General features: G+C 31.5%; 1 protein-coding gene across 1 annotated transcript in view; it reads left to right on the top strand.

Moving 5' to 3' along the window:
* Window positions 1-13,551, top strand: part of LOC131028156 (uncharacterized) — a 39,189-nt gene extending 25,638 nt beyond the window's left edge. The window contains exon 2 of the mRNA XM_057958376.2: window positions 12,268-13,551. Within this exon, the coding sequence (XP_057814359.2) occupies window positions 12,268-13,551 (1,284 nt within the window). The remainder of the gene's footprint in view (window positions 1-12,267) is intronic.
* The last annotated feature ends 1,184 nt before the right edge of the window (window positions 13,552-14,735 follow it).

Here is a 14,735-nt window from a genome sequence, read left to right as displayed (position 1 = left end):
TCACAGCTTTATGAGGAACTTAGTTTTGGATGTAACATGCATAATTGATGGCCTCTGCCCAATACTGAGGTGCCAAAGACTTGGAGTGAATCATACAATTTGCCATCTCCTTTAAGGACCTATTCTTCTATTCTGCGACACCATTCTGCTAAGGGTTGTACAGAACTGTGTGCTGCATGTTGATACCTTCTGAAGCACAAAATTGTTCAAACTAATTATTAACATATTCACCCCCATTATCTATATGCAGAATCTTGATGAACTTCCCAGATTGTTTCTTTGCAAAAGCTTTGAAATCTAGAAAATTCTCAAATACCTCAGACTTTTGTTTGAGAAAGTAAACCCATGTAAATCTTGAAAAGTCATCAATAAATGTTAAGACATATCTAGCCCTACTGAAAGATGGTTGTGAAACTGGTCCTACCAAGTCACTATGTACCAACTCCAATAGATGTGGAGCTCTCCATGCTTTGCCTTTATCATACTTCTCCTCAGGATGCTTACCAAGAATACATCCCTGGCAAACTCCATCAGAAAATCGAATAGAAGGCAACCTTGAAACCATGTCTTGTTTACTGAGTTGTTGCAAGTAACGATAGTTCAAGTGGCCAAATCATTGATGCCACAAACAACTAATCTCATCTGCATGAGTGAGTAAAACTGTCGAAGGAGAGTCAGGAACAAAGTGAGAAAACTGATATAATCTGGATTGATGATCTACTTTTCCCACAATAATAGTAGACCCATTATGCATTTCACTGATTACCACTGTATCTAGTGTGAACTCAACTCGCTTGCTAGAACCAGTGTGAGTGATCTGATAAAAAGATAGGAGATTAGTTGATAAAGATGGAACACAAAGGACATCCTTAAATGTTCCTTTGCCCACATCAATAGACCCTCTCCCATGCACTTCAAGATGGAAGGCATAGAACATGGCTCTAAAGAGGTGAAATCATATTTTGAAGAAGCCATGTGGTGCAAAGCACCAGAGTCAATTATCCAAGAATTGGGTTGTGAAGCAACAAAAACTAGGGCCTTACCCTTTCCTTTCCCTTTACTCTTATATGTATCCTTAGAAGATCCTTCTGATGAACTTTGTTTGACTGAATCAGGCACCTTGATATTGTTCTTTTCAAGAAAATTTGAAAGGTGATCAATTTGTTTCTTTAAACACTTATGTTCATCATGACCAGGCCTCTTACAATAAGAACACTTGACCTTCTCCTTCTTAGGTTGTTCACCTCTTGATGAAGAGGTTTGATTATCTTCTTTTGAAGTAGCAGATTTCTGATCTTTTTTCTTCTCTCCTTGGCTCTTTTGTTTCTTATCTTTCTTACTAGACCCTTTTTGTTCTTTTGTGCCTTGATTCACAACTAAGGCATGTGACTTAGAGGGTTTTATTGTGCCCATTTGAACCAATTTGTCTTGCTCCCTAGTGAGTTCTACAGCAAATTCATCCAAAGAAGGCATTTTGAATGTGGTACTTAGGGCACATTTTGTAGCATAGAATATAGAAACAAACACTGAATAGTTAGGACCAATCTTAGAAAGAATACTCAAGATTAGTTGCTTATCATCCTTCTTAGTTCCACACCGTTCCAACTGCAATCTTACAGACTTAAGTTTAGTGAAGAAGTCTTGTATAGTATCAAAATTGGTTGGATTAAACCCTATGAGTTCATTCTCTAACTGATGACCTCTTAGCTCATCCTGCTTACCAAAGAGGTTTTTCAAAGTGGTCCACACTGCATTTGGTGTAGTGGCAGATTCAATGTGAAAAAGAAGGTCTTGAGAGATTGACATACATAGAGTACCAAAAGCTTCATCACATTTATTAAACCATTTAATCTTTTTTGCAGCATCTTGAGGTTCAATTTCAAGTCCCATAGTAACATGATGATATCCATGTCTTTTTAGATATATTATCATCTTAGATTTCCATTCAAAATAATTATATGGTGTTAAAAGTGGAACTGTAGATGCATCCATGATAGTAGAAAAGAAGATTGTAAATAATCAGGAAAAGTGCAAGAAAGAAGGCACAAGAGACACCCCCCCTTTTCACTAGTCTCAGAAATCACCCCCCCCCAAATATTACAAGGTTGGCACTTTATAATTAGTGCATTTACAAGGCTTTTTATCAGTTTACAATTCTTTAAGAAACCAATAGATATTTTAAATACAAATAATTTGAGACAAGATCTGAAACAAATTAGCCTTATAACTGCTTAATTTATCTCAATACCTTTCCAACAACTATTAGTTTTTGAAAAATGGAGTTGTGAGGAGAAAGATATGACCAGTTGAAGAGAAAAAGAAGCAGCTGATACAACCTTTAATATCTAATAGAAAAAGGCAAAAATTTTCAATTAGATCTACAATAATGGAGAGTTCTCATTTCCATCTTTCCGTCAAGTATTTGTTTGCAAAAATTTGACACTCGAGCCAAAAGTTGTGCAACTTTTAAGAAATGTTATTGAATTTCCCTAATAGAAAAATGGCTTAGGCCCTATTCAAGCTCGATTTCTACAAAATTTATTAATTTTCTGGAAATACCATCTAAAACCTAGAAGTTTTTCGATGCTAGAAAGAAAACCCAGAAATTGTTTTTTTTTGAAAGTGAACAAAAGTTGGAACACTAAAGTTGAAATGAAAACAACTCCAGTTAAAAAAAAAATAAAAAATTTACTTTGATTTTTTACTGTGTCCTCCAAACTCTGATTTTGGTGAAGTAAAAGTCACTTTTTACTTTTTCAAGCCTTATGGGCACTCTAGAAATTCTTATTAAACTTCCAATATTACCACAAAGCTGCAATCACCCAGATCTTACAAGAACACATACATGTAAACCAGATTTAACTAGAAGCTATTTTCCTTTAAACTATTCTGATTCTCTAGATCACACGAGAATGCAGGAGAAGAGCATACTTAGTTTTTAAGGAAAATATTAGCTATATAAAAGTCTCAAATCCCTCAAATAAAAAAATAAAATAATGAGCTATACCAGACAATAAGCTCTAATACCATGTGAGATTCTGCGAGAAGCAAGAATCGAGCCAAGATATGATGTCGGTCGTAGATCACATGCAACTCCTCACACAATGGATGATCGAAGATCAAAATAGCTGAATGAAGATAATTTCAATATGAGAGAGAAATAGAGACAAAGAGGAAAATTTGGAGAAGACTCTCACCGAGCTATCACTCCACTAACTTGACTAGTGAAGGTGAGAGTATAGTGCTTATTATATAGAAAAATATAAGCATATACATCCAAGGGGTGCATTAACTCCTATTCCCCATAACAAGTGGGAGGTTTTACCTTTTTGGTAAATGTCAAAACATGTGGCATAACCTCCTTACATGAAGATAAAAAAGGAGTTGAGAAAGTTGGCACATAAGGCCAAAAGAGGGTGTGAAACTCAGCTACCCTATAACCCACTTAGGAAATGACAAAATAGTGGTTATGAGAGGTGGTACAACAAGCCAAAAGAGGGTGTGTAACTCAACTACCCATGTGAGGTGGAGAGTTACACATGTAGCTGAAGTATTTCGCCACGTGTCCTTATATAAACCACTCCTATTAACCTAAGCAAGCTTAAATAATATATGCGTAGGAAAAATAAATACCCCCTAACATAAGGAAAATAAAAAACCTACACTAACACAACCCCGAGGCCAAGACCCACCCCCCATGTCATTTAGCAATAGGAGAATTTTAGTGTGATGCCCCCACCTATAGTGGGACATTAATATTGGATATTTTGATGTTACTTTAATACACTTAACTTTAAGACATTTAGCTCATGATTTGATCTTGATTAAGGTTACATTGTAAGTGTATAATAGTTGAATTATGTTCTAAGAGTCCTATACACATAAGGTTGAGTTTAAAATGTAACATGACTTACTTGATGAGAGATACTAACCTCAGACAAGTAAATGTTTTCTAAGTGGATAGAGTATGGTTCTTTTACATATGGAGAATGAAGTAAATGAAAATACTTTGTGTTATACGACTATTCCAGGTTCATGTTTCTTTGGCTATAATGCTATATTTTACTAATGATATTTAAATTGAGTGTGATTTGATCATAGGTTTAAAACAAGAGAGAGGTTCAAAACAAAACTCATCATGTGGGGGTGAGTTCTTTAATTTCATAATAGTAATGGACCTAGTTAGCATTTATTTCACTCTTTCTATGATACTTCTACTTGTTTGGATATGTGCATAATAATTTCAAATTATACAATATTTCTCTTAATTGGAGTAATGACGAGAAATATCAGTGGAAGATTTATTATGTGAACTGTAGATGACATCATAGACCACTTTTAAATTGTAAGGAAACAAATTGGTATTAATTATGGAAAGCATTCAAGTTGCTAATTCATAGTAAAGAAGGTTGCTTATTGTAAGGAATTTACTTATTGATCATGGAATGAGTATAGTCTGGATATGGATAAGTGTTAGGCTTTTGTGATATATTAAGGGACTAGGTTGGGAGTTAACTCATTTTTTTCTTGTTATATTCTTATACCATTTTGAATTATGGTAACAAGTAATATTATAAAATAGTATTACTAATGAATGAAAATTGATCAAGTGATGATCAAACTTGATGATACTTTTACTTATATTTGATGTTAAATGGCATATGTTTCTACGTTAATTATAAATCATCTAATTATGCTTGTAATGGGAATTATTTTGAATGTTACAAATAAATAATGAAAAAGTGATAGATTTTAATGGTCATATTATCCAATGTTTTAAGTAAATGAATTGGATCTTTGGAACATTAACATGAGTGAAATTAATATGCATATGATTTATAATCTAGAATAAGGGTTGAATAAATTGTATGTCAAGAAAAGTATAGATTTTGTGAATCAAGGTTTATATGTAAGTATTTTATGTTATGTAGAGTGTGAGTGAATTTATGATCCTTTGGTTATATTTACTATATTTCATTAATTATTGTGATTGAGTGTGATTCATGCATTAGATTGAAGGAATCGTGAAGGTAGAAAATAATCTTCATATGGAAGGAAGATATATCTATATAGATGTTAGACAAATGGATAGATGCTTTAAAAAAGGTATGTATTTAGTAAATTAGTTCACTTTATTTGATTTCTAAGGCTAAATGGGTTCCTAACCTATCTTAAGAAATTGTGAGTAGAAACTGTTCAAATTTAGTTGCATGTTAGTAATAATAGGTGTATTATATTAACATTACTATTAAATTGATATCATAAAGATAATATTATTAACATTCTCTAAAAGATTGCCTCTTCAATAGAGAGTTAATTGACTTATTCAAGGAAGAATTATGAGATATAGATGACTATGTTTGAATATCATATGCATCATATTATATTACATGCATATTCTCAAATATGGAACTATCATGAAAGGTAACTAAAATAGATATTTAAAACTATATAACATTTTATTTTACATATCTATGAACAAAACTAATATTTATGTCATAAATCCATTTCTTGTAATGATAGCCAAATCAACTTATTTAATTATATTATAATAATAACATGTATATATATATACTTACATATAATATATGCCAAGTTGAATCTCTCTTTTAGCTTATTAGTGTAGAGAACCTAGCAATGAGGGCACATTGCCAGTAACATCCCACTTTTCTTAAAGGTTTCTAAGATAGGAATCCCCCTACCATTATGGGTTGATGGATGTACATACCTCATTCCTCATGCTTCCTACCAAATAAAGGAAAAAAGAGTTAAACAAACCCTACCGACTTGGTTTTGGAGTGCTAGTAATGAGTAAAACAACTCTACCTATTACAAAAAGCTAAGCTATCCAATAGGGTAAAATAGATACTCCAAACTATATCAAGAAGAGTATATTAGTATATCTTTGATAAATATAGCAAAAAAAATTAAGTGCTGAGAAAATGTTCTTATAAAACATACATGGAAGTAAGGAATATCCCTTGTGGATCACTTATAAATTAGGTATGGAGTTCCTTATTAGATAATTATAGGAGAATAATTAATTGCAGTCTTAGATATATTAGGCTTAGTAGCCTATATTGATCTTTCGTGACTAAACCAATTAGTTGAGAGCACGTCTTTTGCATTAAATATGGGATCTATGCTCGAGGGCCTTTGCTTCTTTCACCAATAGAAGTAACATATCCAACTTGATAAAATTTAGATTACTTTTATTATTGATAATGTAGAGTCAAGTATTCATATAGGGAGATCTAGAAAGTAGCTTATCCTTGCTATCCCTTTTCTCCATGTATCCCTATAACTTGTACTTGAAGGCTGCATCTATTCTGGTTCCAAAACAAACTTTTCATACAATGTGTTAGCGATAGGTTAGTCAATCACAACAATTAATTGCAAAATTGATGGTGTAAAATGCGCGACTAACACGCATGTTAGTCAAACCGTACTGTCATTTTGGAGCCAAAATAGATGCATCTATACTTGAAAGGGCTTAGGGAATGTTGATGATGGGATTGGATTAGTTGAAAGACATCAGTCTAAAATAAAGGTATTTAGCGAGTTCCCAAAATACGTGAATGGTTTATTAAGACTATCTCTGCCAGATAATCATTAATATTGGTCTACTATTAAGTTTTTCATCTTTCTTTTACATCCATTGGAGTCAAGTCTTACTTTTCAATTTTATTGACCTGATTCAATGATAGGATTTAATCCCCTCGGAGATAGTTCTTGTCACTCGTGCCATTATGTTATTGAATCATGCCTTCTATCTCATCTTATCTTACCTTTATAGAGAGCTGATATTTACCTCTATCTCAATTAGTAATTATAGTTGATCATCTTTAACTTAATTGTTTCCCTAGAAGTGCAATTATTGTAGGTACCTATTGTGTATATCAATTGGATAATTGTTTTTTCAATATTTCAAGCCATTAAGTAATGGTATGCATTTTAATCTCTTTAGCCATTGAATGTTGCTAATTATTCATTCATATTCATCATCTTGTGTAGTAAAAGATATTGCATGCATATAAATGTAGATTTCATCCATGGTTCTAAATCATTTAGTGATATGAGGTACATTGGAACTTAAAAAAAGAAGTTATCCCTTCTTAAACTCATTGGGTCGCAAATGGGAAAGTTGTGGTTATTTATTGCTAAAGTAATGTATTTAATAATAACTAGCATGATAGTTATATGGATCAACATTATCACAATGATTGTACACTCAGTAGTAACCTACTATGTTATATTATTATTGTTGTTCAATATCATTAGGAACCTATTTGTGGGTCCTTGGAGATACCCTTTGAGGAAATTTATGCATGACTAATTTTTATAACTAAACTTGCTAGGATTTCATCTTGGTTTCACTTAGGTGGGTAGCAACAAACAAGGAAAAACTGTCTAGGGGAGTGGTCCCTAGAAAGGGTTGTGTACCCACTCTTACACCATCATATTAGATGGGTTTTAAATTACTTTACGAACTACGAAGTCTCTGAGCTTTCACATAGGCAAGGCCATCTGTGATGAGCCCTCGAGACACTATAAGGTCTGGCCCTTAGGTTTTGCTTGTTTGACTTTTGATTGATCTTGCCACTCCTTCCCAATCTCATGCATTCCTTGTTCATCTTTGCAAGTTTAGTATTTGATGACTATATGATGGACCCAATTAAATCTAATGATACAATTGATCATGGTGATCATGTAACTAATTATCCTTTGACCTTGTGTTAAACACCTAGATACATAGACACCTTGTAGGTATAGGTTTGGGAGAAAATGTGGATACACCACAATGGAATTGCGAGGAAAACTTGGGTAAGAAGGAGGTATATTATGTTGGGAACCAAAGAAAGCATTAATTTGATGTTTATGAGTTAATCCTATTTGGAATGGTAACCTGTTATTTTCTACTATTACTTGAATTGTACAATCTATTATGTCATGGTTAAAAATAAATTTGCAAAAATAGTAAACTATGGTGTAACTCGTTTATGTTTGTTGTGTCTTTTAATTGTGTATGTTTCAAGAATTGCATTTCCATTGAAAAATCATGTTATTGTGTTAAAGTTGAATTTATTCTTTGTTAGTGTTGTGTCATGTTCACTTGGTTAAAAAGTGGGGGTGACATTTAGTAAAGGAAATACCACAAAGAGAAGAGACAAGTAAGAAAGAAGAAAAAGTATTAGATTAAGAGGAATACTCTGAGATTAAGTTAGCAAGAGATAAGGGCAAAGAACATAAGCTCCACATAGTGAAAAGTATAAAGAATGAAAAATAAATAGCCTGCAAGTTTGCAAACCAAAAATAGAAAAGGAAATAAACAAAAATGGAGTCTTCTATTAAGCTACCACTATTTGGAAAGGATACAATAGAAGTCATTGGATATGCTTTCTTATTAGAGACACTTTAGGAAAGATAGTACATTGAGGAGGATAAGGTTAAATTATTAGAATTTGTAGCTTCCTTATGGAAGAATACACTTGATTGGTATAAGAAGGCATACCCTAAGCATAGTTCAAAAAAAAATTCATACTCTCTAAATCCCTATGGATCGTGTAATAAAAATAAAGGATATAGCTGAAAAAATAAGATGAGAATGTTAAAAATTATGACAATGGATTTAAAGAAGTCTAGCAAAACTAGAAGAACCTTTGACTGAAAGATAGAAGATTGAATGGTTCATCTTTGAACTATAGAAAGACATCAGAGTAGCATTAGATAGAAGAACTTTTTGTACTATATGGATGTTTTCATAATTTCCTATTACATAGAGGCACAATAATTTGTTTTACATAGAACATATAAGGATTGACAAAAGGATGCCCTTGAAAAGTTTTAATTGACAGTATAATAATTGACACTACAAAATTGTATTATGGCTATGGAAGAAGCAAATAAATCTTTAGAGATATGGATGTTATGATTTGTTTGATCAAATGATGGGAGCTAAGGTGTTCTCTAAGATTGACCTCAAGTTAGGGGTACCATCAGCTTCACATTACTAAGGCTGGTATTCATTAGACAATATTATGTAGTCATTATGAACACTATGAGTTCATAGTATTTCCATTTGGAAGATATTATAGTGTGTCATGAGAAATTTCTTTTATAAAGTTTCAACCTAGAGTTTGAAGACCTTAGAAGACCTTAGATAGAAAATTGAACACTCACGTCAAAAGTTATGGTAGTGGAATTTGTGCCACAAAAATTCAAGTTTCAAATAAAAATTCTTCTTGGGCTAGAAAATGAATGGTTGCACTTTCTAGAACATTCGAAGGTGGTTATTGGTGCCAAATAAAGAGGGGAATGAAGTTTACTGATGATAGCTCAATCAATGTAGATTGTGGCTTTGATTCGTAGAATTTTTTTAGAGAGTTGATTTTGTTTGTAACAATTTAAGCTCATATGGTTGTAGCATTGTAAATTTTGAATTTTAAATTTTATCTTATTGAAGAAATAAAAATTGGTTTATTTTTCTTCTTGCATTTTTTGTGTTAGTATCTATTTTTTTTTCTATGTGTGAGTGTTGGGTGGAGTAGCCCTTCATCATAATATTTCTCAAATCAATATTAGACAAGGTTCACCTAAGGAAAATGCACTTAGAGGTGATGGATACAAAAATAACCTGTATAGGCCTAAATATCAAGACACTAATAAATGTTATATTTTTAATAAAATTTTAGCAATCATCATCCTCAAGTCTTTCAATATAATAGGAAAATAAAAATAACTAGATCAAATAACCATATTGTCTAGTTAATAGGTGATTGAAGATAATATAATTGATGGCTTATACAATGTGCTCTAGTTAATAGATGATTGCAAATAAAATTAACTACATTGACACGTGTAATTGATGTATTTTTCCATGTTATATTATATAACTATTTCTAATCAATCTAGTAAAACTTAATAATATTTGTATGAAAAACAAAGGTCCTTAAACAAGAAACTAATGCATGATTAGAGTGAAAATAGAAACATAAAGTATTAAAATTTAATTATCTAAATAAGATAAACATGTGATTAACTAATTAAGCCCAAGGCATCTCATTATTTTAGATGGACAGCCTAATAACCAAAATCAACATCCACATTTCTCAATAGGTGTACAAGATGATTGAGATGATGACAGTCATTGGATCATTTTTTGGTCAGTTTTTATTATGTATAGATAAAGACAGATATTTTATCATGCATGCTTAACATTTCAAACTTTAGACATGTCATCTTCTCATATCAATTGATGCAAGGGAAATGTGATACATACTATATGATTTTAAACAAATAAAAGACTATTCAAATAGAAGTTTTTTATTTTAAAGTTTTAAATTAACTTTTACCAATGCCATATGGAATACCTATATAAGTTTTTCAATATCCATTTTAAAATAATACCTATATAGGTTTTTCAATATCCATTTTAAAATAATACCTATATAGGTTTTTCAATATCCATTTTAAAATAATACAATTCTTTCTTGATATCTATTGGTCCTTTTTTGATTACCAATTTATTTTCTTATCAAGTCCCAACTATTATATGAGATTTTAATAATTATATATTAAATTATATAAAGAATATATTAAAAATAAATTATATGTTTAATTTGTTCAATTTTAATAATTATTATATTATAATATCTGAATAATTAATCTTAATATATATTATATAAAAATTTTAATCATATTATTATTTAACTTATATAAATATCAAATGAGTTTTTAATAAAATACAATTGTTTTTAAATAATGATATTAATAACTACTATTGTTTTTTTTTTTAATAGGTAATGGGCCACAATCGATAAGGTGTACATACCCTACCCCTTGTGGGATTTGAACTTGTGACCTCTCTTTCAAGAGCACAAGTTCTCCACCACTAGGCCAACTCACGATGTACATTAATAACTACTATTCTTATAGAAGTTGAATTAATTAAATAAATAAATTATGAATTAACATTTTACTTTTTACATACGTTTCATTTAATTTTTAATTTTTTAAGCCTGATTTCAATTGTAACTTTTAATATAAAAGTAAAATTTTTTATCTTTAATAATCCCTAAGTCTATATGGCTCCCTTATCAAACTCTACCAACATTAAATTTATGTAAGTGAAATAATGTTGATTGTTTACTGGATGGTGTGTAAGAAACGTTAATGGATAATATTGCCACCAAGGGACAAAGTGTTAAAGGTCACAATATTGAGAGATCCGCCACTAATGTTTTCAAGGAAAGTATCAGAGATAGAGACAAAAAATGATCTAGTGTATCATTGTTGAACCCCATGTAGGTGATGGACTTTATATTTAATCACTATAAAAACCTTCGTTGTTAGTAGATTTCAAGTTGTAGACCTTTCTATAATTTTTGTTTTCCACCAACATTGTTATGATATGTGGGATGCTTAGGAAGGTACGTGTATATTTATGAAATAATGAAGAACTAATATTTTGACTAATGGGATTAGGCATCATTGATATCATTATAAATTTGCAATTTAAAATAAAAATGTAATTGTGAAAAAATTGGACACATCAAGACACACATATATATAACATATTTTAAAGTATATCCATACAAATTAAACTATTTATTTTGAGAAGTACACAATATAATGATCTTCAACTATTGTTTATGTTTTCATATCTTTTACAAGAGAAATAGGTACACAATGTTTCTTTTCCATTTCTTATTCTCTCTATGCAAGAACTTGTAATAATGTAAATTGGAAATAGTATGCTTGTAAAAATTAAGCATTTATTAACTTAAAATGATAAAATGGTACAATTTTATTGGAATTTCAACTTCTTTATCATAAAAATGCATCTCAACTTCTTCAATCAAAATGCTCCATAAATGACAGTTTAGGATAATTTTCAATGTATCCCTAAGAATTATATATACTGATAATATTCTTGTAATCACATCCTCGACCATATATTATATCTATAATAATATATTAAACATAATATTTTCTCCTTTTTAATCAATTTGATCGCTTATAAATTTGAAGTGTGACATGAAGAAACATATATTTTATTAAAATAATATCAAAAATATAAAAATAACACCAAAAATATATGAGAATGTTCGCCATCATTCTCCAACCGGCGTGTCTGAAACCCTGCAGACCTTTCGTCGCTTCTCCCATATAAATTTCACATAAACCCTCTCTTGCCACCATTATCTCATTAACATAAGCATTCCTGAATTCTAAAGGAGCATTTTGCTTTAGATTTTTGTGTTACAGGCTATTCGATTGAAGTTTTTTGGTTTCGTTGGAGTTTTGAGAGATTTTGCTGCCATGGATCATCCTTTCTTTGGAGGGTGCTGTGGTCGAATCCCCGAAAGGCGATCTCATCAAAGGCGCCCAAATCCTTACGCTACAACTTCGTACGCCACTCCAGTAAAATCTGAGAGCGCGTCTACGAAAGTCGTCACAATTCCAGTCAATTTCGTCGATTCTAAGACATCCAAATCCAAAAAGGCGCCCGCCATGGACGAAAATACAGCGGCTGTAAAAATTCAGGCGGCTTTCCTAGGGTTTTGTGTGAGGAAGTCGAGGCCTGTGAACAAATTGAGGGTTATAATGAAAACTAAGGCAGAGGCTACAGAAATTCGGAGGCGTCTGAATGACAAACATGTTGTGGAGTTGATTCGACGAGATGAGAAGGAGCGGATGAAAATGACGGAGTGGATCATGTCTCTATTGCTCAGGCTCGATGAAATTCAGGGAGTGATTCCTTTTGTGCGGGAATCAAGAAAGGCTTTGATTCGTGAGCTGATTAACTTGGAAGAGACTGTAGATGGCATAATTGCGGCCAGATCCAGACAATATGCTGCTACAGAAGAAAAAACAGAGGAGACTTTGCCTTCTGAAATGCAAGATTTGCAAATTGAGGGTTTCCCTGAAGAAGACAATAATAATAAAGCTGAAGTTGAAAACTTTGAACAGGGCTCTTCTGAAGCAGGACAAATTGTGTCTGGAACTGAGGAATTCGCAGAGGTTGATAAAGATGCAGAGATTTTGAAAAGAAACAAAGTTGAAAGCATAGTGTTGGAGGCTGATGCATCACCTACAATCCCTTGCACAGAGGAAGGTTTCAAAATAGGAAATTTAAGGGATGATGAAAATTCTTCTAAATCTCTGAAATTGATGGAGGTTTATGCATCACCTGCAATCCCTTGGACAGAGGAAGTTGTTGTAGGAAATCCAAGGGATGATGAAAATTCTTCTGAATCTCAGACTATCCAGCCTGATATGAAGCTAGAAAGTGCAGAGTTAATGGAGTGTGAAGAAGCTGGGAATAAGATGCGAGAGAAAGTAAAGCTCATTGAAGATATTGGCATGGCAAGAGAAGAGAATGAGAAATTAAAAAGGACTGTATATGATCTCCTGAAGAAAAGTGAGAAACAAAGTGAGATGATTCATGATCTGAGTCTGCGGATTTTACAGTTGGAAGAGCATGTATCTCAGTGCAACAAAACGAAAAAAGTTGGGGATGGAACGGAGCAAATCAACAAAATACATTAGAGAGGCGATACAAGTAATAATGTGAATTACTGTCAATAATAATAATAATAATAATAACCCATAGAAACTCGCATTGAAAATAAGTTGGAGATATAAACATTATAAACAACAATAATAATAATATTACAATTAAATATCAGACTCTATACCATTCTCTTCCTTGATATTATATTAGAATGATACAATAGAAAACATAAAACTAATGAAATTAATGATAATTGAATATTTATTTGGCAAGGCACATAACACCCTCACACCAATTGAATTTATATGTTTTCGGTGGTTTAAAAAGAGATTGTAACACTATCTACAATGCTTAACTTCTATATTACATCATTAACAATCTCAACTATCTTGTGGCTACCAGTTCTTTCTATTCTTGATATCTTTGTATAAATGATGCACAATGTAGCCTACTTTAACCGTAATGGGAGGTGGTCAAGTTATTGATACTATTAATATCAATGTAGAAAAACTAGCCTTTATCTATCCCCTATATTGATATTTTTTATTTGCCTTCTTCCCCCTCTAGCTATCAAAAGGAAAAAGAAAAACAACTTTTGATAATTTGACACCTAAATAGCATTAGAGTCATTATATATATATGAGAACAATCTTTGTCAAGTTAAACCACCTCTTCATAGGCACATGTAGTAGTCATGTACTTCTCTTTTCTCATGAATAAATAAAATATGGGTTATCTCTTACTCATCCAACTAATAACAAATGTAAATATGGCGAACAAAATCAATTAATGGACCTTCTATTGTCTAATTCCAATATACTAATATAAACCAATGAAGCTTTATATGTCCATAACTTTTTTATATTTGTAGTACCATGATAACAAAAAAGTTAACCAAATTGAAAATATATAAACACCTCTTAATATAACTCCAATACTCTTTACATAGATTACATAGAAATCAACTCAAGATGTCATGACTTTTGTATAACATTTTATGTGTTAGGCTTCTTTTAATAATAGCTTAGAAAACATTATGTATGTATTCAAAATAATCATTAGACTTTGGAAAACTATTGTAAAATAGTCTCCACAAACTTACTTTTATTGAGATTAACACTTTTATGAACCTATTCTCTTCCAATTTTATCCCCATTATATTTTTAGTACCCTCTAAATATCTCATGTTGAATGTATTTTAAAGATAATTTCTAAGTTC

The sequence above is a fragment of the Cryptomeria japonica genome, chromosome 4, assembly GCF_030272615.1.
Source record: "Cryptomeria japonica chromosome 4, Sugi_1.0, whole genome shotgun sequence".
Lineage (NCBI taxonomy): Eukaryota > Viridiplantae > Streptophyta > Pinopsida > Cupressales > Cupressaceae > Cryptomeria > Cryptomeria japonica.
The sequence above is the reverse complement of the archived record's forward strand: the minus strand, read 5'-3'. Positions and strand labels throughout refer to the sequence as shown.